We start from the raw sequence: 27136 nt of genomic DNA, 5'->3' as shown, positions 1-27136 counted from the left end.
ATTGGCAACACTGAAGCCTGGGAAGTTTGGTATCAGACTTCTCAGCACATTGAACCCACACTGATGCCAGTGTAGGATTTAATGTACTAAGCACCCCAGAGGGCATCTTAGAGATGCCCCCTTACAGCTAACTTACAATCCACGTCTGCTCTGAGGCTGCCCAGGCTGCCACACAGCAGACACGTTGCTGGACCCCTGGGTGGGAGAGCCCCTGCTCTCCCGGGCCTGCAACAATGCACATCCTGGGTGAGGTGAGAAATCTCCTCCCCCAGGATGAGCAAAGGCAAGCTTCAAAGGCAGGCCGCCATTTGGAGTTTCCCCAGGCCACTGCAACCCCCCACTCTGGCGGGAAGCTTGGCCGGAAACCCCATACAAGGACAGGGGATGTGCCAGCCTGCCCACCCCACCCCTCAGGTGGAGGAGGCGAGGTGAAGCACATCTCCGGGCTCTCGCCATCTTGAAGATGGGAGGCCCTACCCTATCAGGATTAGGCTACTGCCCCCCTCCCACAGGAGAGAGGCAGGATAGGGGGTGTACCCACCCCAGGACAAGGACCCATTGGTCCCTGGCCTTCACCTACCTGTAACGCCCCTAAATCTAGTATTTAGGGGCACCCTGAACCTTCCTTCCTTAGATTCCAGATAGAAAATTACAAGAAGAGCAAGAAGAACAAAGACCTGCCCTGCAGCTGCTAAAAAGAGAAGAAGACACCAACTGCTTAGGCCCCAGCCCTACCGGCCTGTCGACTCTCGAACCTGCACCAGCGCGGCATCTCTCGTGGCCAGCAACCTCACCAACCCCGGAGGACCTGGCTACCTTTTGGCTCTAAGCCCCTGGGACTCCCATGAGTAGAGGCTCTACTCAGAAACCTATTTTTAACCCCTGGCAGCAGCCCGGAACCGCGGACCCAACACACTCTGCACCAGCCAAGCCTGGCCAGTGCCGGAGTGGACAAAGACCCTGAGGACGACCCCACGGCGACTGTGACCCGAGTCCGGCACCCAAGGACCCCCCTCGACATCCCGGAAGAAGCCTGCAGCCTCAGAACCAAGTGCCACCCCAACCGCGATCAACCAGAGGGTAAGATTCCCGACGTCAAAAGGCACCACTGCACCCGGCACCCCTGCACCCGGCGCCCTGTGCCCAATCCCGGGGTACCCACCTAACCTACAACTACCCAACTTACCTCTCGAAGTGGTGGTGGCACCTGAAACATCCTCGTCCCCGAGCCTGCAGCCTCTTTCCAAACCGGAACATTCCCATTGATTTCCATTGAGCGCCCGACGGCTCAAAAGCACCCTGCACCCAGCCGCCCGAGTGGCCCTGGCAGTGAAAACTCTACACTAACCTACTTCCCCACTTGCCCTGAGTAAGTGACCAGGAGCCCAGCTCCCACAGCCGCGTGGCTTGCCAGACAGCAGCCACCAACCAAGGCCCCCCTATCCCTCATAGGATAACATTGGGCCTAACTCTCTCTGCACCCGGCCGTCCTGAAACCGCTGAGGGTGAACCAACTGTACATACCTGACACTGGGGGACCCCTGAGTCCATGCCCGGAATTTCAACTCTGCCAGTCGAGTACTTACCCTTAAACCGCTAACTTCATTTTCCTCATAGGGTAACATTGACAGAAGATTTTTGAAGAAAAAGCCAAAGTGTGAACTTTTCAAAAATGCAAAAATTCACCAAAAATCAGCCAAGTGACAAAAACGAATTTACTCACCTGCTCCTAGGTGAGCTCCCAGTGCTGGATCTTGGTGCCCAGCCCTGACCCTGAAAAGTGTTCACAACTATACTTACCTCTAACTCATTTTTCTCCCATAGGAAACCATTGTCTGCTTTTCTGTGAAATTTCTTCTAAGTGTCTATTTTTGCAAATTAGAAATATTCTTTTAAAATCGTACCATTTCTGCAAACGAAATTACTTACCTGCTTTTGATAAGGACCCCAGTCCTGGGTCTAGGTACCCAGTCCTGGATTACTAAAGTAACGATAAAGTACTCTACCTGCAATTTGAATTTCTTGCCATAGAGATCCATTGAATGTTTTCTTAGAAAATATTTCAAAGTGCTAACTTTTGAAATAGCCAAATATTATTTAAAAATCATTACAGTTATTAAGTCGACTTTCATCACTTGATTCTGAATACTGACCCAAGGCTGGTTCTAGGAGCCAGACCTGGAATTCCAAAAGTAATCTAAAAAGTAATTTATTACAAATAACCTGAATTTACCATTGAGCTCAATGCATTGTAATGTTTAGGAAATAGGATTGTTTATTGCAACCAACTGTGACTGTTTACACAAATTTATTGCTTGAAACAAAAGTATTTATATTCAACCTCTCATTCTGAGAAAGTATATTTTTACCCCCTTTGTGGTTCTAAAAATAAAACAAGCATATATTTTATATATACAAATCATTGGCCTAGAGTTCAGTTATTGAGTGTGTGAAACCATTTGCTGACTGAGTGTGTACAATAAATGCTTTACACTGTCCTCTGGTACTGCCTTACTGCTCGACCAAGCTACCACTTTTTGAGAGTAAGGTCATACCTAACTTTGACCTCTATCAGCCTCTGGGGGACTGTGGACTCTGTACACCCTGTACCTATTAGGGAACAGTATATACAGAGCCACTTTCTCACACCTGCTCATTTTGGACCTATCGAGAAAGGTTTGTCTCCTCCTACCTGCAGGAACTGCACTGGTTACCCATCAAGAAAGCTTCTTATTTAAAGCCCTCATTTTATTTCATCGCAGCTTCTATTCTCCAGTACACTCCCTCAAGGTCTTCGATTGGCCACAACTCTGTTTGATTACATTTGTAAGGTTCGTTGGGCTAGATATGGAGGTCGCTACTGTTCGGTGTTGACGGGCAAGGCATGGAGCGAGCTCCCACTCTGCATTCTAGTCAGTGTGGGGCTCGTGTAAGGAAGGAAACATCCATCTTCTTCCATCTAACCGACTGGGATTGGCTGTCCTGATTGAAGCAGAGTAGCGCCGGGACGCTCCCTTGGAGTAGCTGTGCGCTCTATAAATCGTTTCCTTCATTAATGAACAATTAGATTCTCTGCCTCGCTCAAACCTCCTAATGCTCGCATGCAACCTGTCTGCTCCATTCTGGGAGAGACTGCACTTACCCCAAAAAATGTAAAGGACTGTAACCTTCACTCTAAAACTATTAACAAAGATGCTTTGAGAAAATGTTGTAAATTGATCGGCACTACACCCAATGTGGAGGAAAAATAGAAATCTACAACAGCTCAAGGCATTTCTTTTGGGCTGTTAAACAACTCATCAAATCCAATGTGCTTAACCAATCTCACCCAATCTTGAATTTTAGAACAATCTATGTTCATTCATAATGAAGTTGCCAATATTGAGTCACAGTTTCCTACCCAAGCCCATCTTAATATCTTTAATTTTCTAGCCACATCTGCCTAAAAAACTTTGCTACTTTGATTATTAATGACATGTTTCAGGCTATGCTTTCCAGAAAACTCTTGTCCATCTTACTTAAGGGACAACACGGTCGTCCACAACCTGTTAAAACTCTTCTCTTTGGTCGGCTACAATCCCTCCTGCGTGTACAACCCTTGACAGAAAAATGTAACCAGATACCACTATTCTCAACAACTAGCTGTCATATCTCCTTGCTTGCCCGTGTATCTAAAATTCTTGAAGAGCACATGAACCATGAGTTTCTGGAATCCAAAGAACTTTATTTTCTTCTCACAAACTGGATTTGTGTTGTTGCCGGTGGTCAGTGAGGACGTGAGTTCACTGTTGACATAGTCTTGCGTTTCATCTGAGAGTGCATGGCCTTGGGATTTACAACACTGTGATGAACGGGTTCCAATGCATCCCTCGGCAGGGCTCAGTCTGAATCTCTCCCTCCTTATACATCGTCACCTGTCAAGGATGTCCCGGAAGGCTCAGCCCTAAACCTGTCCGCTTCAGTACCTACGTCGCACTCCAAACTTTCCTGGTGAAGACCTTTGGCTTCCAGATTATCTCTCGTGCTGATGCTACACGGATCATCATTTCCATCTCAGAGAATTGAGATCCATATATGAAACTTTCTGAGCCTGCCTGACTTCCGCTGCAGACTGGAGGAGGGAAAAACTGAGAGTCTGCTCTATGGAAAACTTTCTCCATTTTCTATTGGCTTGAGTTGGGCCAGCCCGCCCCGTCATCTCCTAACCTGTCTGTAGCTGAGTGTAGAACTATTCAAACCATCTCTTTATCCCCTTTGGTTCAGGGGGAACCACAGGTTTTGCAGTGGACCATCATTCTATACACCCAGTTCCAAACTGGTCAAGCTTTTGAGTACAGTCCTGTGATTGCTCTCATCATTGTGACCACCCTGTATAAGGAGAGGTGTCCCGGATGTTTGGTACCTTCGGGGGGGTTTCTTAGTCTATACTAAGTGACTACCATCTTTTGTCACCCACCTGAAAGATGGCAAGACCATTTAGGCTCTTTACTGTCACCCCCTCTCATTGATCTCTGGACCTCAGTAGCTCCATCAATGAGCCACCAAGACCCTGTTGGGACTGCCCATGGCACCTTCGATATACATTTTGACCTTCATGGGACTGTTCTTGTTTGAGGGGTAGGTTTAGTGACGGGATGATGTTTGTCAGAATACTCAGTAGCAGAGTTTCAAACTCACTAAGTTATTTATCCTTGCCTCTGGGGGCAGATTATATCCAGACAGGATACTATAGGGTTTATTTACAAGCCCCTTGTGTCACTTTTCATATGGGCAAAAGTGAAATAGGGGTGGCGCAATGGGCTTGTAAATAAGCCCCTTAGGGTTCCACTGTCTGCCGAGCTCTTCCCCATTCACTGAGAACTGCTTAGAAGCATTCGTAAGCCTCTCTGAGGACACCGTTCACTGCCCCAGGACGCTGCCACCTGAAAATCCAAGTTGTGCTTCGTAAATGATATTAGGATGTCGGTAGTCCTGTTTTCGCCCCATGAGGCACTGGCACGTGTGTAACTGCTTTATTTTTCATCTTTTAATTGATAACATGAACGGGACTCTGGGCTCTTGTGTTACGGTGTGTGTGATTTTATAAACCTCGCCTCCACTTGGAGTAGGTATTGGCTGCTCGTCATCGCTCCCCTGAGTCTAGTGCCCCCATGTGATGACTTCGCTATCCTCCTGGAGTGCACAAGTATAGTGACCGCGGGACACCAAAGGCAAATAATCAGACCCACACAGGGCGGCGCATTGTAACCTCTGGCTGCACGAGGACCCAATGAAAAGACCCCACAGCCCATCTGCACATTTACAGGGGTTCACCCCTCGTGCCATCCCAGGATCTTGGGGGGATCAATCCTCCATTCATCTGTTGTACAGTTCCTATTTTCCCAGTAAGACTGGCGTTTGGGCAACATAAGTGTCAAAACTATGTAGGACCGAGTCCACACATACATCCGAATATGTTAAACTGGTACCAGGATAGCTCACGGTGTGCCATCTGTGCTCCTAAACTGACAGGGCACAGGATGATGTCTGCAACCTCAGAACATGACCACCCTAACTTCCCTCAAAGAAATTGTGGATATGGATCTTACCCTCTAGTTAGTATCTCAGGCACGCCCGGAGGAGGACACAAGATCTACACAGATTGGCTTTTCAAATATTTATTGACGCAATTGGACTCTTGTATAAAATGTGTGCGCTGCAATGATTAATAGTAGGAAACAAAATAAGGTAACCAGCATTACAAGGATGGTAAAGAAAATGAACCATTGTACCCGGGCATTGATTGTAGTGATGCATGCAATTGTACTCCTATATAGCGCTTCCTATCCTAATAGGAATAGGGTGCGTTAATCTGCCAGATCCCTTTCAGTGGTAGGACTACCCATTCACTTGCAGGCGTATGTCATCGGGAACCTACAGCCCGCTCTGCCTCTCAGAATGGTGTTTGGAATTCAGGCTTGGGACGACCATCAACAACCCATTGAGATGCTTCTCTGTCTACACAGAGTCTTGGCAGTTTATATAATAAACTGGACCCATGAGTTCTGGTTCTGTTGTCATTGTTTATTCTATCCCTCCAGAGCTCTCGCCGAACAGACATCATTTGTGCAGTGTACTAAGTCCTTGTATAGAACCTTCTAAGGCCTGATACGTGTAACCGTAAGCCCAGGTTCTATGTAACCTTACGACACATTCCGGAAATGTTTTGTGCCTAGGGCCTCACTACACATCCCATAGTATTGTGGAAACCCTGCCGTCCACATCCCATAGTATTGAGGAAACCCTGCCCTCCACATCCCATACTATTATGGAAACCCTGCCGTCCACATCCCATAGTATTGAGGAAACCCTGCCCTCCACATCCCATACTATTGTGGAAACCCTGCCCTCCACATCCCATACTATTGTGGAAACCCTGCTCTCCACATCCCATAGTATTGTGGAAACCCTGCTCTCCACAACCCATAGTACTGTGGAAACCCTGCTCTCCACATCCCATAGTATTGTGGAAACCCTGCTCTCCACATCCCATAGTATTGTGGAAACCCTGCCCTTCATCCCATAGTATTGTGGAAACCCTGCCCTCCACATCCCCTAGTATTGTGGAAACCCTGCCCTCCACATCCCATAGTATTGTGGAAACCCTGCTCTCCACATCCCATAGTATTGTGGAAACCTTGCTCTCCACATCCCATAGTATTGTGGAAACCTTGCTCTCCACATCCCATACTATTGTGTAAATCCTGCCCTCCACATCCCATAGTATTGTGGAAACCCTGCTCTCCACAACCCATACTATTGTGAAACCCTGCCCTCCAGATCCCATAGTATTGTGGAAACCCAGCCGTCCACATCCCATATTATTGTGGAAACCCTGCTCTCCACATCCCATAGTATTGTGGAAACCCTGCCGTCCACATCCCATATTATTGTGGAAACCCTGCTCTCCACATCCCATAGTATTGTGGAAACCCTGCTCTCCACATCCCATACTATTGTGGAAACCCTGCTCTCCACATCCCATACTATTGTGGAAACCCTGCCCTCCACATCCCATAGTATTGTGGAAACCCAGCCGTCCACATCCCATAGTATTGTGGAAACCCTGCCCTCCACATCCCATAGTATTGTAGAAACCCTGCCCTCCAGATCCCATAGTATTGTGGAAACCCAGCCGTCCACATCCCATAGTATTGTGGAAACCCAGCCGTCCACATCCCATAGTATTGTGGAAACCCAGCCGTCCACATCCCATAGTATTGTGGAAACCCTGCCCTTCATCCCTAGAGTTTTGAGTTTCCCCAACTTCAGTATGCTTGGATGGACCCTTATTCAACCCGAGTCCTAGGGTATCCTATTGTCTTGGGTACTGGGTTAAAGTTGTATTTACTTTTCTGTAATGGGGAGATCAGATCCCTCTCTCTGATAGTATTGGGGTGACCCCTTCTCCATCCCTTGGGATGCATGTTCTCAAGCTCAAGGGTCGGTTACTAGTGGTGGATTCAGTTCCCGCGGTCCAGGAGTTGTTCTGTTGTCCCTCCACACCAGCGCGTATGTTCCACAAGATTATTGTCTCTCTAACTCAGAACTTCCTTCTGGTTTTAGATGGATTTGGCAGAAAGTAGCTTTTCAACACCCTCTTGCGGTCCCTAATCTCATCACCTCTCTATGTCCTTCTTGCTGCAGAGATCTGTCTGTTGACACGGGGGCGCCGGACTGCCAGTGTGAGGGCTGACACCTACTGCCGCCTCTACTCCCTCTCCGTGGACAACTTCAACGAGGTGCTGGAGGAGTACCCCATGATGAGACGGGCTTTCGAAACTGTGGCCATCGACAGGCTGGACCGGATTGGTGAGTGCAGGGAAAGGCTGCTAGAGGTGAAGCGCATGGAAGAGAGAATAGTCCTGGAGTAGGCAAAGGTTTGGGGAAAAGCTAGTTCATCCGGGAGTAGGGACGGGCTCACGGAGGAGGGGCTTTTCAGGTAAAGGAATGGGGAGAGAGTAAGGTATCGGGGAGTATGAACGGCACATGGAGGAGGGAGATTTGTCAGGGAGCAGAGAATGGATCATAGAGGAGGGAAAGAGTCACAGACAAGTGGGATCCCCGATTGCGTCATTAATTTACATGACAGCCTCCATGTTTACGTCCACACTGGTGAGTACTAGTGGTATCAGTCTTAGCGTGCTCATCTGGAATGTTGCACCAGTTAATGCTGAGATGGGATCTCAGGTTTGGTTGGACTTTGTCCACCATTTTGACATTGTCTTTCTGTATGTTTTAATCAACATGCCCTTGAGTCAACCTCAGGGCGGGCTAGTGCTGGCCTACTAGCCTGGCTCAAGGTTACTCTGGGATGCTGTATAACCAGGATTGATACAGGAAGTAGACTTGTCCAGGCGTTCTATCTAAAATTGGCACCACAAGTTGGGTTAGTAATTGCCAACTTTTATAATATTTATTTCTCCGCCAAGGTTAGTAAGAAATTTACAGTTCTTTATGGATTCTTTGTGCATCAGTCCTCTGTGTACAGGGGGAAGTTTTAACTTGTTGGTGGTTGGATTAGGCTCGTTGATGCTCACGTAATGCCGTACATAAGTTAGCATTCGCTGCACCATTTTCTGTTTTAGATTCCATTTTGTGTGATGTTTGAAACTAATCTTTTCCAGTTCCGAGAAATACCCTTTGGTAAGTTTTGTTTCTGCAATAAAGAACTGTTAGTGCCAGCGCATAGCTTTCCCTCTCGGTCGAGGCCCTCTCCCACCTGTCGGGCAGTTTGATCGCAGCCCTGGGTGAAACGGCTTTGGACCGTACTGAGTTGTGTAAGATATGAAAGCAGAAACCTTTTTATCTTCTCTCTCTGTCCAGCTACATATGCTTGGAAAATTCCACTGTGGGCGTGTCCGAAACGAACCATGTAATGTACATAATGTATCTTTCTGCTGACTTTCAGTGCCCTCTATAGCACTCTCTCGGGCCTGGGCAGACGGGGCCCCGCTCTGAGCGAATATAAGACATATATGGTGTGTATTCTCCACTGTCTCTGCGACTCTTCCGTTGGTGTGGAAGGCTGAGAGGTGGTCCCAGGTGACTCTAAGTGGGTCACTTCCTTCACGGTTGCAGGAGGTTTTAATGCAAAGCTGCGGATGCACTGGATTGTGATGTCAGGAGCGCTACACTTTCCCCCGAGCTTGGTAATTACAACCTGTGTAATGCCGCGGACTTCCTTGATCATGCTATCCGTAAGGCTGCCACATTCCCCGCAAGAGATCTCTGCTCCGCCATCATGCTTTTATTTTATGAGCTGTGTCCACTGGAGCTGTTGATGGCCGTGCTGTGTGTGCCCGTAGTGCTCTCCGCCTTTCTGTCACGGGTAAAAGGGGTACTTTGGTTGAGGACGATTTGAGCAGACTGCAATGGAGGCGTGCAGATATTGCTTGTTTTTCCTAAACTCCCGGCAGGTAATCCGAGTAAACGGCCTCTCCTCAGAGATTTGCAGGCACCTGGTAGTACATCCGTTTGCCTCTGTGGGATTTGCTAAGAAGGTTTCGGTGAATGGCTTGGGTGTGGCTTCATAGTTTGATGTAGGCTGTTGTGTAGGAACTTCCACCTTACCCTGAGGAAACCCCCAAAGAACAGGGTGGAAATTGTCGGAAATACAATACACAGGCTTTCTTTGGTGGTGAGAAGGATGCGCTGGTCCAGGCCTGCATCCTTAGAACATTCTACGGCTTTCTGGAACCTGGTCAATATTCACTCCCTGGCAGATGAGACCAAGCAAGATTTAAATTGTAATGTCGCCCCGGAGGACTGTGAGGGCCGTTTCCAGTAGATATATATGTTATTTAAAGGATACTGGGCTGATCCCGGCTCCACCCAAGTGCCCCGTTGTAATCCTCTTCTCTTCGAAGCGGCTGTTACTGCAGTTCAGCCAATACCCCCCCGGCGCTCATGGTAAACGGGAGCTCAGGCTTCTCGCGTCCTTCTGGCCTGATGTTGAATGTACAGGGGATAGGCCCCTCCACTCGCTCGCACGGGTTTATCCCTGTCCCGACATGGGGGTAACACACCAATTTGCAGGGGGTAGAAAAGAGGGTGCTCTGTGAGCTATTAGGAGTTCCCCCAGTAGTAGTTTCAAGGTGCATGAAGTGTTTAGTTAGGATTGTACGTAAAACCCTCGCGCCCCTTTTACCGCGCTCCAACGCGTGGCCTCCTCCTAGCAGAGACGCGATCGTGCGCTCTGGGCCCCTCATTACCATGGATATTGTGTACATACAAACGTTTCTCTCCTTGGGAAGATGTGGCTTCCATCAAGAGGTGGGGCTTGGCGTGGGGTTGATCCACGTCAAACCCCTATAGGAAGTATGCCGTGATCCAGGCGAGCCCTGGGATTGGATCCTATCTAGAGTGGGGGCAACAACCTCTGGGAGACATTTCTCGAGGTCGGGTCCTGTTAGATGGAAATTGCTTCGTACGAGGCTTCCTGTCATGGTCTTCGCGATGGACCATCGGCGCACCTTCTTTTCCTGTAGGTATTATAGAGCTTTGTGTGTCTAAGGGCCTGCTTATCCCAGCTGTCTGGAAAATTAAGATTAACAACTCTAGAGTGCGTTTATTTGAATTTACTCTGTTCTTTGGAATGGTTTAAAATTACCTGTGACACTACATTACTTCCTCCTGTTTTAAAATAGTTAGTTTTATCATTTTGACGGGGGGGGGGGGGGTAGCCCCATTGTTTGGTGAGTGTCTGCCCCCCCCCCCTGTAATTTAATGTCGGGGGGGTGTAAGTGAGATGGAAGGATTAGGCCTTTGAGCAGTGGTGCCCGGTGATTGAATGGAGTAAGGCCAGCAGACTCTGTGTAGTGCACCATTGGCTCCCCTTGACAATAGTACCATTTAAATATACACTTTAATTATTTTGTGGGAGCGGTGAGTATTCACCATATACTGTTCGTGTTTTTGCATGGCACATTTCTTTCTTACTATGTGTGATAATGTACTGAGGCTAAGTAATTGACATCAGAATGCTATGTATTAATGTACATAATATCGACGTCCTGTGCAATGTCTGAGATAAAGTAGCAATGTAACACTGCTCCATCTTTTCATAGCTTAATCCAATACGTCTGTTTTTTTTTCTTCTTCCCAATTGTGTAGTGTCTAATTAATTAGAGTCTCCTCACCTTGATAGCTTAATTGAGAATTGTTATTATTAATCCTTAAACATTGTAGGTGTAATGGCACTCTAACACACACACACATTCCTACTTAGAATGCTTCTACGGGCCAGTAAAAGCCCAAACCAACATTCCAGCGCTGTTTTGCAAAGGCCTCTTAGAGGCCTGTCTTTTTATTTGAACATTCTGCCCTCTAGTGGCAGAATGTTCTTATGGCCTCCGTAGCCGGGCTATGCCGGCCTTTAACGGCTGGTATAGCCTGCTACGGACTGCGAGAGGGGAGGGTATTGTCTTTCATTTCCTTTTTTTAAACTGGAAAACACTTATAAAGTTTACTTTATTACAGGAAATTTCCGCAAAAATTCTACCCGAGTCTCTGTGAAACATTTTGACATCACACCGCTAGACTGAAGGATATATTCACTTGACGGTTCATAAATTTGGCCAAACACTTCAATCTGATTCTCAGATTGTGTTTGTCATTATAATTGAAGGGTGTATGGCAAAAGTGGGGGGGGGGGGGGGGGGAGATACTCAGAACAAGTGACCGCACAGATAATCTTTATTGATAACTAGTGACATCATTGGTAGTAAGCGCCGTGCCATGGAGGAAGGACAACTCCCACATTCTGCTCTTCAGATTTCATAAAGCATCCTGCTGCTCTGTCATGCTTGAAAGCGTCGAGTTGTTTCCTTTCTTCTGTCAGCAGCAGTCCATTGAGCAGGGGAATAAACAATAAAAGTGGTAAAACGCAAAGAAAGATCCTGAGCTTGTGTTGGAAGAAGTTATGCAACAAAGTTGAAAGATACCAGTAGTGAAGCTCCGCTCCATCAGAGGAAAGATTAACTAACCTTTTCAATGGAAGTAAAAAATAATACAGGAATGAGCAGGATGTAAACTCAGAGACAGAAGAACAAAGAAAAGAGGGGGAAAAGACAGCCAAGATAGACCACCCTGGTAAGGTGTGAAAAAGCAGCGGTCCAATAAACACTACGAAAGGAACTTACAACAACATTGGAAGGAGACAGGAACTGAGAAAGCTGGAATGTGCATGTGTTCTTACCTGGTACATCTACAAAGTAAATAATGAATAAGTTAGTTACCTTCAGTAAAACCTTTATCTGGTAGAGACATGATGTAGCCACAGATACATAATCTTAGAATCCTCCCTAGATTTTTAACAGCAGTACCTCTCTGACCAACATGTAGACAACAATGACCATCGACAGAGTCCATCTAATCCCTCCCCTGACACCAGTTTCTTCTGTGACTATTTTTCAAGCCAATAACCCAGAGCCACCTCTGGAAACAGTGTCAAACTATTACAAAGTCCGAAGAAAGAGGCATCAGAATGCCAACAAATAGGATCTTGTAGGTAGCAGGGAGGATGAGTGGGTCTTTGAGAAATCTGTGGCTAGATCCTGTCTCTTCCAGATAAGACATTACCATAAGTAACTTATTCATCTGAGTAGCACATCAAGCCGCAGATTCCTTATCTTAAAATTAGACACCCACACAACACCATCCCTGGAAGAGGGGCTGCAAACTGAACTCACAGAAGATGCACTATATGATAAGGGGAGGGCTGTGGGAAACCCAAGACCATGAGAAGCATGTGGAAAACATTATCCAGGGCAGAGATAAAAAAGGATTGGAGAAAACACTCCATAGAAACAAGAATACTATGCAGCCCTGCCAAAGGTATTTAACCCACAACTGGAGAATGACAACACCACAGAATTAGAGTTCCAGCACTTTGTCGCAGAAACCCCTCCCTGTGAAACACAGAGTAAAAGTAACCTCAAAACACACTGACGATGGAGAAAGAGCAAGAGATTCCGTTAATGCTGAACAAAGCATCTCAAGAAAAACAACGTTTGACAGAGACCACTCTCAGTCAGAGAAAACCCTGCGCGACTGTATCATAAAAGCCAAGAAGAGAAAGAAAAAATAAATGCAGAAGAAACAACCGAGTTAAGGTCAAACTAGAGCGCCAAGAAAGGCGCTGTTTCAAAAGCAGATATGTACGCCCTAGGAAAGAAGTTGAGCACAATAAAAACTTGTGTATATATCGTGTTCACATATATACTCGTCTATAAGAATGGACCAAAGGTATTACCCTCCCCCATCAGGTAAGGCGACGCAGCCTCCCTCAGCAAGCAGAGACTGACCAGTGCAGGGACAAAGAACACCCAAAGAATTGAGGTGTCCATCACAAAGCTAGAAAGAAACTTACATTGGTAGCAGACCAAAGTTGCAAAAGCAATGAAGTGAAAATTAGAGATATTATACCATATAAGAAGGAGTTGAGGGCAACCACCCATGAACCAACACTACTGACTGACAAGGCTACCATGTGGCAGTCAAAAGAAAGCAGCAGATGTGAAAACTGGGAATGAAGACCACCAGTAGGGTCCTTGAAAATATATAATACAATTAAAGGCCAACAGATGACCAATTTCCATCCACTAGGCAGAGATATCAGACAGAAAGACCCGACTGAAGCTCCTGATAAAAGATGGCGTTCATAGTCATAGGGATCAAGCCCGACCAAATGGAAAAGCCAAAGGATGGCGGTGCATACAAGCACAAGGATTGAGGCCAGCAAGAAATGTCTCAAAAGGAAAGATACAAAGCAAAAGCTGCAATATACCACAACTAAAAAATGGGATAAGACCCACATCATCTTAAGGGAGAAAAAGAGAAAATAATTCCTTTGAGCAGAAGGAATTAATAAAATTAGGTGTGGTTGGTAAAACGGACCTTTGAGGGATACAATCCTTATCACATCCTAAGAGGAAAAGGATGCTAAAGCAAGACACCATCCTCCTGAGAAACCAATCCTAAAAAAAGATGGAACCATAATATCAGAAGGAAAACAGCCACCCCGCCAACAAAAGGGGTGAGATGGTGGCATCTAAAAAACAACCAATACAGTAAGCAAATTCCATGGCTGTGCTCTGAATTGGCAAATACATGATGCCTACAGGACAAAAGGGTACAAGGCATTCCAAAACATAACATCCTCTCCAGGGATGAGGCAGCGAGGTTGGTGGCCCGGAGCCGGGGTCCCCTTGCGGCAGTGGTGAGAGATGAACCATTGCATTCATGGGCCTTTGATACCCAATGCAGCCCCGAGCTATAGCCAAACAAGGAACCAGACGGTGAGTGGCAGAAAGCCGCCGCGCCAATGCCTGGGGAAGCAGAACAATAGAAGCGCCAACACACTGGCGAAGGACCTAATGGGGGCACTGTCTGAGGCCAGAGATGATAATCTGCCACTCGTTCCACTGCTTCTGCTAAGGACAGAAAGACACCACACACGGGGAAGGAATGCCCATGGCGAGGAGAGATCGCCCTTATGGGGGTGGAGGGGGGCTGGGCACTGGTGCAAGACGGAACTCACAAGCACTGTTTTCTGAGGCAGATAAACTGACGTCTCTATAAAGGATAATAAGCGCCAGAAACAGATCCCGACATGCAGACACAGAACAGGGAAGAAGGCGACAGAGCATCTGCACAATGCAAGCAAAAGGCCCTGTACAGAACACGAACTTGGGTAGAAAACTAACTTCAGAAAGAAGAATGTAAGCACAGGTACACATAGAGCTACAAAATAATGTAGTCCCAGATAACGGGAACCAAAACCTGTCATCAACAGTACAAGAAGAATTAAAGTACCTGCAGAAGCAGGAATACCTCACCAGGTGTCACTGTTGATGGAAAGGGGGTTTGAAAAGAAAAGCCAATGGTCACCACCCTGGAATGGATCATTTGTGATTGAAAAAGGGACTTTCACCCAACAAACGCAGAATAAAAGAACTAGGGGTGCAGACGGTAGACTTAAAAGTCTGCTCCACCATGACCATCTCTAAATCGCCAGAAAGCAAAGTCTACATTTGCGCCAAACAGACTGGCATATCAATCAGGGGTCACTTGAGCAGCCTCCGAATACCCAGAGGTGCGCAACCATGCACGCCGCCGTTGTGCCACTGAAGAAGCCATAGCCCAACGTGCAGAATCTGTGGTATGCACACCACAGAGAATGATTAGTCCAGCTGCTTGCTGCTCACCCCATATTAATGGAACAATCGCTCCAGGACTCATTCGGACAGGAGGGCAGCAGGCGCTCCAATGAGTCCCACAAGGTATGAGGGAGAAGTGTCCAAGGACGCAAGAAGTATTAAGGGATTGTAGTGCAGAACTGGTGGAGAACATATGCCTGCCACAAGCGTCTAGTCTTCTGGCCTCTCTGTCTGAAGGAACAGAGTCGATATTTAGGGCGGCCAAAGCGGCCTGTACCACAAAAAATATGAAGAGTTGGATGTCTGAGGAGACATGCTGGATCTCCAGGGGCCAAACGGTGCCTGTGGGAAATTGAGCGGTCCACAGGGTTCCCTGTATCGGGTTTAGCCCAAGCCACCAGCAGAATGTCAAATAAAGCCAAGCTATAAGGAAGCACAAGCTCTACCCCTGATTTACCTTATTGCAAGACACCACCTTAGGGATCTGTCATCATTTCCATAGAGGAAGTGTCATATCCAAAACAACAGAAACTCACCTGAGCATATCCGCCAGAGAACAGCTCAACTCTGTAGCCAAACCAGGAGGGGACAGGAGACCTGAGGCTGGAGAATACTCCAAGCCACTAGCTTCACCCAGCTAGTCTCCATAGGAGGTTGGACAGTTTCAGAGATGGGGTGGTGAAACTCAAAATTCTCACCAGCACCTCTATAATCATATTACTCAGAAGAAAAAAACACAGGTGGCGGGGCTATAGAGAGACAAGGAAAGGTGTCTGAGATGGGTAGCTCCACCAGCGCCACATCCAATGCCATCCAGCACTGAAGAGGTGACATCTCGGCATCGGAGAGGGAAAGTGGTGGTGAAGCACCGATGTAGCCGTCATAGGAGTTGGCTGACCAAACCCAGATGCCAATAGTGGTGACCGCCAAAGGGCTGCACCAGCATCAACACGGATTTAGACTCCAAAGGCCAAACTGAAGCCAAGCGCAAACCCACTGATGTGGACACATTCACAGCTTTGTGCACCTCCTTGGGGTCCTAGTGCACTCCAAGGGAAGGTGAAAGCCCAAAGATACTATGAAGAGAATTGTAATATTCTCTCATTTGGGTCCGAATCACCCCGGCTCCAGGGTAGGTTGAGAGGCGCAGGCTAGACTAGTATACCGACTCTTCAACCAAAGATCGGGAACAAGCTTTATGTGGCAAAGACGGGGGTGCTGCGACTTTGACCGCCTGCGTTGGGACATTGATAGAGTGACGTCCACAGGAACGGCTCCTGGATCAGGCCCGCACGCAGTCCGTGGAGCAAAAAGGGGCCAGAGGTCAACGGGAAGTCTTGGAAGACTGCTTAATCCACGCCACTAGGAGCTTCATCCGACACTCTTAGTCCCCAAGGCACCACATGCAAACAGAGCGAGGGTCCATGGCAGATATTTGTTCATCCACAGAACCCACAAAGCTTGAACACCAAGTACATGAAAAGGTGTATAAAGGCACACGGTTCCATTGGACAAAACCATCAAAGTAGGCCAAAAAACAGCCTGACGAACCGCTTATCTGATCTGCATTGTTTACACAGAAAAGGAAAAACTGGCATCAGGGGAGGACTGCGTCAACGTCACATCCAGAGGACAACATAGTTACAGAGTTGCTCAACACTCTCTATCGACGCGCAGAGGTACTGCTGTAAAACATTTCTGGTTCCAATCTGGTGCCTGGGGACAATTCTAAGGTAATGAATCTGTGACTAGGTATCTCAATTAGATAATGTAAAAACAAACACACTGGCACTGAAAGAACTAGCCAGGGCGTGGGTGTCCTCCCCGTGACAGGGCTCGATGTTCGCCAGCGGCAGAGGTAGGCTGACCCAGCGTCCCATGCTGCAGTGGGCTGAAGCAAAATGTGAATGACATAAGTACAGACCAACGGATGAAGAGAGATACAGATCAGAGCACGGTAGTGGTGGATATAAGGGTCGCACATCAATTGTTGAATAAATGAAGATGAGCTACCAAGTACAAATGTTACAAAAGGCATAAAACGAGATGGTGCCACTCAGGGTAGAAAACACCCCACTACCTCGGGTGCAAAAAACACAGGTAACCCAACAGCGACCTGTGAAACACAACAGGGTATACCCCAGCACTCCTAGTGTTAAAAATTCAAATATATGACATTGCTTAGTCAAGATTAATGAGGCTGAATTTATCTTTAGCACAGAAAACACAGGAGATTTACTTATGAAAACATTATTTGATTTATTGAGCAAATATTCAAAATTCACTGAAAGTATTTTATACAATATTTGCAAGGCTGAAAACACTTAAGGTTCAGAGATGTGGTTACACAGTGAGGTCTCTAAGATCGTAATATCGTGATCCAGTCCTTGTAACAGAACACAAGAACAGCCAACACGTGTTTCGTCACGTCCGTGACTTCCTCAAGCCTGTAAAGACAATAATAAAAAAACATATACATACAATTAGTTTGACCTTACACTACATAATACATCTCGTCTTCTTGAGACTAAGGTATATATAGGTAAGAATATTAGGAAAGAAGAAGCTCCAGCAACCATGCAAAAAGATGAAAAGTGCTTCACCCAGGAAAAGAAGACATTGTGTAATAGACGAGGTGTTATTAGAAAATATGGAACCACTTCCACAAGATGAGAATAAGATACTCCAGAGGGATCCAGGATGATCATGCACAGTGAGACAAACAGAAAAGTGTAACTTGAAATAAATATGTGAGGGGAAAAAGGATTTGGTTGTTAGTATAGACATCTTTAAAACTCTGAAAGAAGTGTTTTATTAGACGATGGTAGTTCGCCAATAATTCCACATAGTGGATTTTGAGTTTCAGGTTCGGAGTAGATTTAAAAGGCTAAAATAGGAGCAAGATGAGTTAATGCGACAATGAATTTTTACACTACATAACCACTGCGTTATGTGCTTACTTCAAGGTTATGTCGAGGAGCACTTGTTTGGCCTGATCCGATTTACGAACGGCTTCAGTCAGTAAGGCCTGCGAAAAACAGGAATTCACAACATTAACTGGTTACTGACAGACGGTGATTGTCGAAGTTCAGATTCGCAGGTGACTTCAACTGGCTGAAAGCCCCTCTATGTCACTGTATTATACATATAATTCTACCAAAATCAAAAAGTCTTAGCTAACGCCTATCTAAAAAGGATGGCGAGGTAAACAGAAACCACAGCAAAAAAGGAAGGATGGGTACAGCGTGTCACTATTCATCCATTTTCAAATATATTTATTTTCCCCTCCCAACACATCTGCATTTCTAATTTTGACTTTAGAATATATTGGGCGTCTGTAAAATGTGCGGAATTTTGTGAAATCGCAGGAAAATTACATCTAATTACGTGAAATCTGCATTCATCACTATATTTTAGCACAACATTAATCCTCACATCCATTTAAAACAAGAGAATACATTTCATACTTTAAAAAGAACATGAGCACGGCAAACAGCAACTGCTCGTGTTCTGGTCGTTCGCTTTGTTCCAGTTCAGTAATGCTGATCTTTTACCGTGAATGGCATGCTGGGGGCAAGTGCCCCTTTTGGCTTGGTTGCCCCCTCTTATTGCCTAATCTTGATGCTCTTTCATTAAGTGTGCCCTGGGTTCCTGCCAACCAGGCACTCGGAGCCTATGTTCTTTCCCAAAAACTGTACTGTTGCAAAACCAATTGGCACTCTGGCCACATGTAAGTCCATTGTAAAAGATACCATGGGTACCAAGGGCACTGTGACCAGGGAAGGCCTCTAAGGGCTGCAGCACTTATTGTGCCACCCTTAGAGGCCCTGTACCTTAATACACACACACACATCCATGGCAGGCTGAGTGTTTTGGTGCAGAGAAAAGTGAAGAGTCGATATGGCACACACCGCTGTGTGCCATGCCTACAGCCGCTCCCTCTACTATACATATGCCACCCCTCTAAGTGGATGCACTATACCACTAGTGAGGGTACAGATGCACGAGCCCTGTACCCCTACAGTGTCTAAGCCAATTCTTAGACATCGTAAGTGCAGTACTTCCATAAAGAGTATATGGTCTGGGAGTTTGTCATTACGAACTCCACAGCATCAGCACATTTAACCCACAAGGAAGCCACTGTGGGATTTAATGCCAAATACACCCAGAGGGCATCTTAGAGATGCCCCCTGAAAAATTACATGGTGTCCTGGCTGACTGGTTGCTTGCCAGCTACCACCACCAGACATGTTTCTAGACCCCTGGGTCGAGAGACTCCAGTTCTCGGAGTCCTGAAACACTGCACATCCTGGGACGAGGTGCGAAGCTTCCTCCCTCAGGATGGGCTGTGTCCACGAAGGGGAAGCTACAAAGGCTTCCTGCCTTTGTTATTGACCCAGCCATTTGCTGCTCCCTGCAACTGGCCCCACAGGTTCTAACCCTCACTCTGGGAGGGGGAAATCAGTGGGAAAACCAAGATAGGAGGAGAGGTGTGCCCACCGTTGCCAACTCCACCACTATGGTGGGGGAGGCGAGGCAAATCACAACTCTCAGTTCCAGCCATCTTGAAGATGGGGGGACCCAGCCAACCAGAGTGAGGCTTATGCCCCCCTCTTACTGGATGGTGGCATAATAGGGCGGTGTACCCACCCCAAAGAAGGGAACAATTAGTCCCACACTATACCTACCTGAAACACCCCTAAATTTAGCATTTAGGGGCAACGCCGAACCTTATCTACTCAGACAAGCAATGAGAAGAAGAAAGACTGAAGAGCCATGCTGAAAGAAGAAGAGTAGGACATCAACTGCCTTGGCTCCAACCCTACCTGCCTGTCCCGACCTCGACCTGCTCCAGCAGAATCCCCACGTGTCCTGGAGCCAGCAGCCTCCCAGAACCCGGAGGACCTGCCCTGCCTTTCCTACAAAGACTGTGTCTCCCATGAGCACCAGACTTGCTCAAGAACCAGACTCTGGCTACAGCCGAAACCTCAAGTGTGCACCAGACGCCCACGGACCTAGTTAGAGAGGCCCAACACCACAAGGAAGAATCCCCAGCGATCCGGACCTTGGATCTGGTGATCCCGGACTTGCCTCCTGACAACAGCTGCAGCCTCTATCTGGAGGATCCCTCCGACCAGAACTGGTAAGGAAAACCTGACATCTCAAGACACCCCTGCACCCGACGCCCCACAGTCTTGGGTGGCTCAACCAACGGTGTCTAGGTAACCCCCAGCATCACAATTTACCTCTCCAATCGGTGGTTGCCTCCAGAAAATCTTTGTGCCCGAGTCTTCAGTGGTTGTTCTGACCGGAGCTTTCCATTGAAACCAACAGGGCACCCAACGTCAATCCAGCACCGTGCACCCAGCCACCCCTGTGATGCTGTGAGTGCACCTTGTGTGCTAACTTGGATCCCCCTTTGCCCTGAGCTTTACCCTAAAAGCTTTGCTTCCTCAACCTTGTGGCCTGCCTGAGCGCAGCCACCAACGAACGGCCCCCTAGCCCCATTGGATAACATTGGGCCTCAGCATTCTGCACCCGCCGCCCTAGTGCAGCTGAGGGTGCTTTTTCAGTGCATCCCAGACCCTGGGGGAGCCCTTGTTCTCACCCCAGAAACTCAACACTCAAGACAGTTTACTTACCTGCAAACTAATAACCATTTTTCACCATAGGATTGCATTGACTGTTTTCCTCTGAAAAACTTCAAAGTGTTGAGGGTTTATGTACGGAAACATAAGAAAAGATGTTTTGATAAAAAATGTTTACTTACCTTTTATCTAGGATATGTCCCAGTGTGATATCTAGGCATATCACACTGAGTAGAACAAGTAATCTTAAAGGTAACCCAAAGAAATTTCATCTGTAACTGAGTCTTTGCACAAACCAGTAACAAAAGTCATTCTCATCCAGCTTGCTTGTTGATTAATCTGTCTGGAAAAGTACAATTCCACCTACCTGTACCAAGTCCTGCTTGGTTCCAAAAATAAAAAAAAACAAAAAAATATTTTTGATACAAACAGCTGGTCTGAGTTCAGTCTTTGAGTGTGTGACATCATTTCTTGCCCGAGTGTGTACAACAAATGCTTAACACAGCCCTCTGATACTGCCTTACTATTCGCCCACAATACCATAAAAGAGAGTAAGGTGCTATCTACTATTACCTCTGCCTACCTTTGGCGTTCCACCGGACTCTGTGCACACTATACCTCACTTTGGTACAGTATATACAGAGCCAGCTTCCGACACACATAACTACATGAATGTGGCTTAGTAGCATAATTTTGCGAATTTACATTGTCCTGCTGTCGCCATCTAAAACAACAACCTAAGTTACTGTGCTGCTTCACACACGGTTGTAAATTTGCACCTCCATTTCTACAAACAAGCAGGGGGGCCTGCCCATTAGCACACTTTGATGCACGGAGACACTACCAAATCCTTCCCTCACATGAATCTACATAAGTTACTTACCTTCAGTAAATCTCTGATCAAAGCATATGTTGCTGTGGCTACACCTACTCTGCATAGTCCTGTCATCTAGTGTTGGACTCAGACGTTTGCTATTCTTTGAGGTACAGTGACTCCTCCCTTAGCTGGCAATGCTTATGGGTATCGATCCATGCTAGATTGTAATTCCCACAATTAGGTTCAGATGTGTACTGACAAGGTTCCGGCTTTGGTAACTTGTAGTGTTTTCCTTCAGGCCCTTTTGGTTGTTTCAATTTCGATACCACCAGAAGACCATCGATTGAGTGACTGATCGCGACTCCACCTTTTTCCCCCCCAAACAAGGTTTATCGCCATCCCTCGGGCCCACACCAGGGCACTGCGCTCCTTACCCTGTGGACTCCATCATCAAGAATATGTGGACAGTGCTGGAAAAGGACACCCTTCCAGTAGTACCCCTCCACATTTCAGTGGACTGACTGTAGGAAGGTGGATATCTGACTATGGTTACCCCCAACTTTTTGCCTAGTGTCTAGCTGGTTTTTCGACTTAGTTGGCCTGAGATCCTGCCATTCAGAGTCTCAGGCTGTCTGCTCTCTCTTTAAAATGGACTCCATGTACCCTAGGTACATACACAATTGGTAAGGATCACCTTATTGGACCCTGTACAGTGTACCCTAGGTACCCAGGGCATAGGTGTACCCTAGGCCTCCCAGGGGCTGCAGCATGTATTATGCCACCCCTGGTCTGGCCTTCCAATCAGACACAACTGGCTGATCACTCAGCTTGGGCAAGGTCGTGTAATCACCCCTTGCTTAGATATAGTATGCCTATATCTACTCTTATATATAGACACATGTGTACCTATCAGCCACTCCTATGGCAGGCCTTAACAATCCTGGAGGCAGAGTGCTTGGTAACATGTGAGATGGTGCTCTAGCATGAGCTGAGCCTGTCTGCAGCTTTAGGAACCATGTCCTTATAGCTGTTCTATGATATAGCCTACCATATACTCTTAAAGTGCCTTATAATCTTAAACGGTTATGGTAACTATGGTTTGGCTTTATCAAAACATGTCGTGTAAGGTGTCTAACACTTTGGAATAATACCCCCATACCATTTCTGGTGATGAGGATATTATCCCTCCCTTCTAGAGGGAGAGACATGTTAAAATCCTACTTTGCTGTGTAACCTCTGACCAAAGCCTCAGCATCACAAAATGGATGCTGCTGCCACAGACACGAGTCTGACCTCCTGCTGCTGGGAGTGATCCCGGCAAGGGAGGCTTGGACAATAGGTTTCCTGCTTGGGGAGGTGCTAGCACCTCCCCAGACAGACTTTAGTGTATTGGGGCAGGGAGGGCTGAAAGGAATGAGACATGCCTGGGGCACGCAAGGTGTCCCATGCATAGTCCAGTTCAAACCGGTGCTGGGTCACACCAGCCCCAGTCCTGGCGCGAAACTGGACAAAGGGAAGGGGGTGTAACCACCCTCCTCCCAGGTCCCACCCATAAGGCGTGACCTAGCAGGCAACCCAGCCCCCCAGATTAGTATAAGAGTGGTAGCTGGGCCCCAGGAGATTAGATTATCCTGAACCTGCAACTTGAACAGAAACTCTGGACATTCAACGAAAGAAGAAGACTAAAGAATCTCCCTTGTGGCCAAGGAGTGGCTACCCTGTGCAAACAGGCACCATCAAGAGACTTACCCTTTGCTTTGCTGAAGTTCTACGAGGGACCGACTGCAGAGCCCGACCAGAGCCTTGACTTCCAGACTTCTACCACCCTGATCCACATCCACAGCCGAGCTGAGATCCGTGGAGGCGACGAGAGACGTGGGACCGGCTACCTGGGAAAAGTGGCCAGTATCTTCCAGCGCAGCTTCTGAGGCACCCTCGAAGTTGTGTACCGGGGATTGAGAAGCCCCAACCACCATCTGCACCGAAGATCAGCCCCCCACACTCCACGAGTCCTGCGTGGGGCCCTTCTGCATTTTCCTGCTTGCCGCGTCTGTCCGGTTGCTTGCCCGTTGGCTAGCGGCCTTTGTGGCGACACACCTTTAAATCTTCACTGCTGGTTTGGCTCCTCCAGACTGGCTCCCGCTTCTTTGCAGAAGAGAAGCACCCCAGACCTTCCTGGTCTGCACCAGAAGCAAGTCCTCCGTTCTTCGTGGGTTCCGCTTGCCAAGGCTTGGTGAGTCCTAGTTCGACTTCGACGCCGCCGACAGCAAGAGCCTTGGTGGGACAGCTCGCTTCCTGGTCCTGGTCGTCCTCGATGTCTCCTGGTACCCGTGGCTGCAGAGACAAGCTTCACCCTTCACCTGCAATCTTCACGACATCGCCTGGTTCCTTCCTGGTTCCACGTGGTCACTGGCTATTGACCTTGACTCTGTCCCTTCTGCTTGCAGGTGTCCTCTCTTCTTGATCCCAGCCTTGGGATCCACCGGACACTCTTCACTGACTGCCTGTCAGCAACTTTCCTTCAGGCATCCATAGAAGTCCACGACGAAACCCGACGCAAGTTCACACCTATGCACCCGCAGCCTGTGGGCTAGGTAACTTGGGTACTTCGGTGCTCACAAGGGTAGTGACTATCCTAGGGTCTAGTTTCCGAGTCTCGACTCTCTAGCTGCTTCAGAAGTGTCCTTAAACTGCTAATTTCTAACTGCTAGTAATTCTATCGACTTTTACGCATTACGCGTGAGTGTTTCCACTCTGCACCTGAATCCCGTGGGCCTCCCACTTCCTAACTGTTGCTAGTGTAGTGTAGCCCCAGCGATTCCCTAGGCCTAGGCCTATCCTATTTCCGTGACAGTGGTTCTTATACCACTTCTTTAGTATATGGTTTGCGTGGCCCCTAGGGCCTAACTGTATTACTTACCTGTGTGACTTAATGTATGCTTGAATAAGACTGTGTTGTACTTACCTCTAATCTCATAAAGAGTGCTGAGGGTTTGACTAGAATAAATACACTTTATATCTGTTGTGGTGTCCTTTCATTTGGTATTCAAGGGATTATATATGGTATCACAGCTGGCTTCACATGCCATTCAGAGTTTAGCCTAAGACTGCTCTTGTCCATGCTACCACTAGTATAGCTGGTCTATAAGGTTGACTTTACAACCAATCACCATAAGGGTTGTTTGGACTGATATAAGGTGTACACTAGAACTAGTGACATCATACATCAGGCCAACTTCTCACACCGACCACCACCAGGTCTGCAATCTCTGCTTCTCTCCCAACCATAACAACCCTACGTGCAAGGCCTGCCTCATCTACCGGTTGAGGAATACTCTTTGGTACAGACACAAGCAGAGGAAGGAAATCAGAGGATGCAGAGGCAGGGGTCCAACAACACACCCAACATCTTCAGGAAAACTAGCAAGGAAGCAGAGGAAGACGCCAGCCCCTTGGGGGCACATCTCATTCAGATATCTCCCAGAGGCAGTATCAATACGATAAAGCATCTACTGGGGCTGATGGCTTCTTGCGTTGCAATAGTACCACAGGCCAGACTACATAGGAGGCCCCTTCAGGAGTCTTAGCATCGCAATGGTCACAAGCGGAGAACATCATGGAACATCTAGTGTTGGTTTCTCCCAAGGTCCATCAGGCTCTACAATGGCGGAACTCACAACAAGGGACCCAAATCCCGCAAGTGACAATAAGAACGGATGCTTCACTCATGGGATGGGGGCTCACATGGAAGACATCACAGTGCGGGCCACTGGTCAGTACAACAAGCATTCCATATCAATGTACTGGAACTACTAATCCTACATCTTTCTTTTCAATCCAAAATACTGGGGGAAATGTACTACTATGCACAGACAAAACAACTGCAATGTATTACATACAGAAGAAAGGAGGGACACTCATTACAGCTATCACAAATAGCACAACTAACATGGCAGTGAGCCATCAAACAAAATTCACCTAATGGCACGATACCTAAACAAAGTAGACAATTACCTAGCGGATTTACTAATCAGAACACAGCAAACAGTACACACGTAAGAAATTCACAATCAAGTCGTACAAACATACTTACAACAGTGTGGAACCCCAACAATCTGTGTTGGACCCGGCCTCGTGGCGTGGTCCTGACTTCCCTGGGGTTGGGACCGTTCCCCGCCCTGGCCTCCACGGGCTACCCGTTCGAGCCGCACGAGGTCACATACACCTCGGGGCTCCACCATTTTGTTGCCTGCCACGTGACCCTGCACACCAGCCCACATGACCCCGCTCAACCCGGCCTCGGCCCCAGCAAGGCCCAGACATTGAGGCACCAAGAACTGGCCAGGGGGTATCACGTGAACACTTCCTCGCCCCTGGCGGAGGGCGGTATCGATGGGACCACCAACCTTCCCCACACACCGAGGTGCGATCGGCCTCCATCTCTCCTGGGCCGGGCGCCTCTCCTGCTGGGCGTCTGGCCGCTCCCAACCCGGCCTCTCCGCCCCCCGGGCGCAAGGGTCCGGACATCAAAGGGCTCCAGGCCTATATCTGGGGCGACCCCGCAACAGACCGGCAGTTGTATCCCGGAGTCGAGAGCCCTGCTGATCGAATCGCGGCCGACCCTACGGAGAAGAACTCTTGCTTGAAACCACCACGAGCCCTGCAGACTGCGTCGCGGCTCCTTCTTGCTGAAACCTTGAAGCCCCCCGGAACATCGGGGCCCTGCTGACGCTGTCGCGGCCCAACCTCGCTGAAACCTCCCTCGGAGCCCTGCTGACGACGTCGCGGCTCGAGCTGAGCAGAAACCATCTTGAGAGCCCCGCTGACCTGGTCGCGGCTCTCCACGAACTGAACGCCAGAGCCCTGCTGACACCGTCGCGGCTCGACCCCTCCGAAATCCGGAGGCCCTCCAGCTTGAGGATAAGAACTGGGCCCCAGGTACCCTCGTACCAAGCTCCTGCCAAAGACTGTCCCGCTACCCCTTCCCTTCTAAAGAGACACTGAGACTTTTGTGGATCCCTTGATCCCTTTCGTGTAAATATTGATCCCGTAACCTTTAAGTGCTGATAAAGACTTGCTCGTCTTGAGACAACCTCCTTGAGTCCTGTGTGGTGGTGTTACTGTGCTAGTACATGATAGGAGAAGGATCTCCCCGGAGGCTTCTCAGCAGCGCTCGGCTACTTCGTACAGTGTGGGGGCCCCTCTGGGTGGTCTCTCCGACTCCCCGAGGTCCGCCTTCCAACATTTGGTGGCCAGCGACGGGATCCGAGCCGAACGCAGTACATACAAGCCAGTAACCCACTAGCTACCCATCCAGACAAACGGAAGTCATGAGCAACCAAGAAAACAACGCGACCACGGAGTTCCAGCCCGAACGGTTGGAGGAATACAAGCACAAAGAATTGAAACAGTTCTGCAAGGACAAGGGCATTGCAACCACCGGCCTAGGTACCAAAGAAGAGATGCAGAAAGCCCTGAGGACCTGGCTAGAGGCCGAGGCAGGCCCCTCCCAGGACGAAGGTCCCCTGCCC

General features: G+C 48.0%; 1 protein-coding gene and 1 long non-coding RNA gene across 2 annotated transcripts in view; one reads left to right on the top strand and one right to left on the bottom strand.

The window, feature by feature from the left end:
• HCN2 (hyperpolarization activated cyclic nucleotide gated potassium and sodium channel 2) overlaps positions 1–27136 on the top strand; it is a 265315-nt gene that overhangs the window by 217359 nt on the left and 20820 nt on the right. The window contains exon 7 of the mRNA XM_085638283.1: positions 7687–7851. Coding sequence (XP_085494409.1) covers positions 7687–7851 — 165 coding nt within the window. The remainder of the gene's footprint in view (positions 1–7686; positions 7852–27136) is intronic.
• Positions 17442–27136, bottom strand: part of LOC146772183 (uncharacterized) — a 30641-nt gene continuing 20946 nt past the window's right edge. Inside the window, exons 2-3 of the long non-coding RNA XR_014972158.1 lie at positions 18161–18228; positions 17442–17647 (exon numbers count right to left, since the gene is read on the bottom strand). This is a non-coding gene — a long non-coding RNA (uncharacterized LOC146772183). The remainder of the gene's footprint in view (positions 17648–18160; positions 18229–27136) is intronic.

This window comes from Triturus cristatus, chromosome 12 (assembly GCF_964204655.1).
Source record: "Triturus cristatus chromosome 12, aTriCri1.1, whole genome shotgun sequence".
Taxonomy (NCBI): Eukaryota; Metazoa; Chordata; class Amphibia; order Caudata; family Salamandridae; genus Triturus; species Triturus cristatus.
This window is presented reverse-complemented; position numbering and strand designations above follow the sequence as displayed.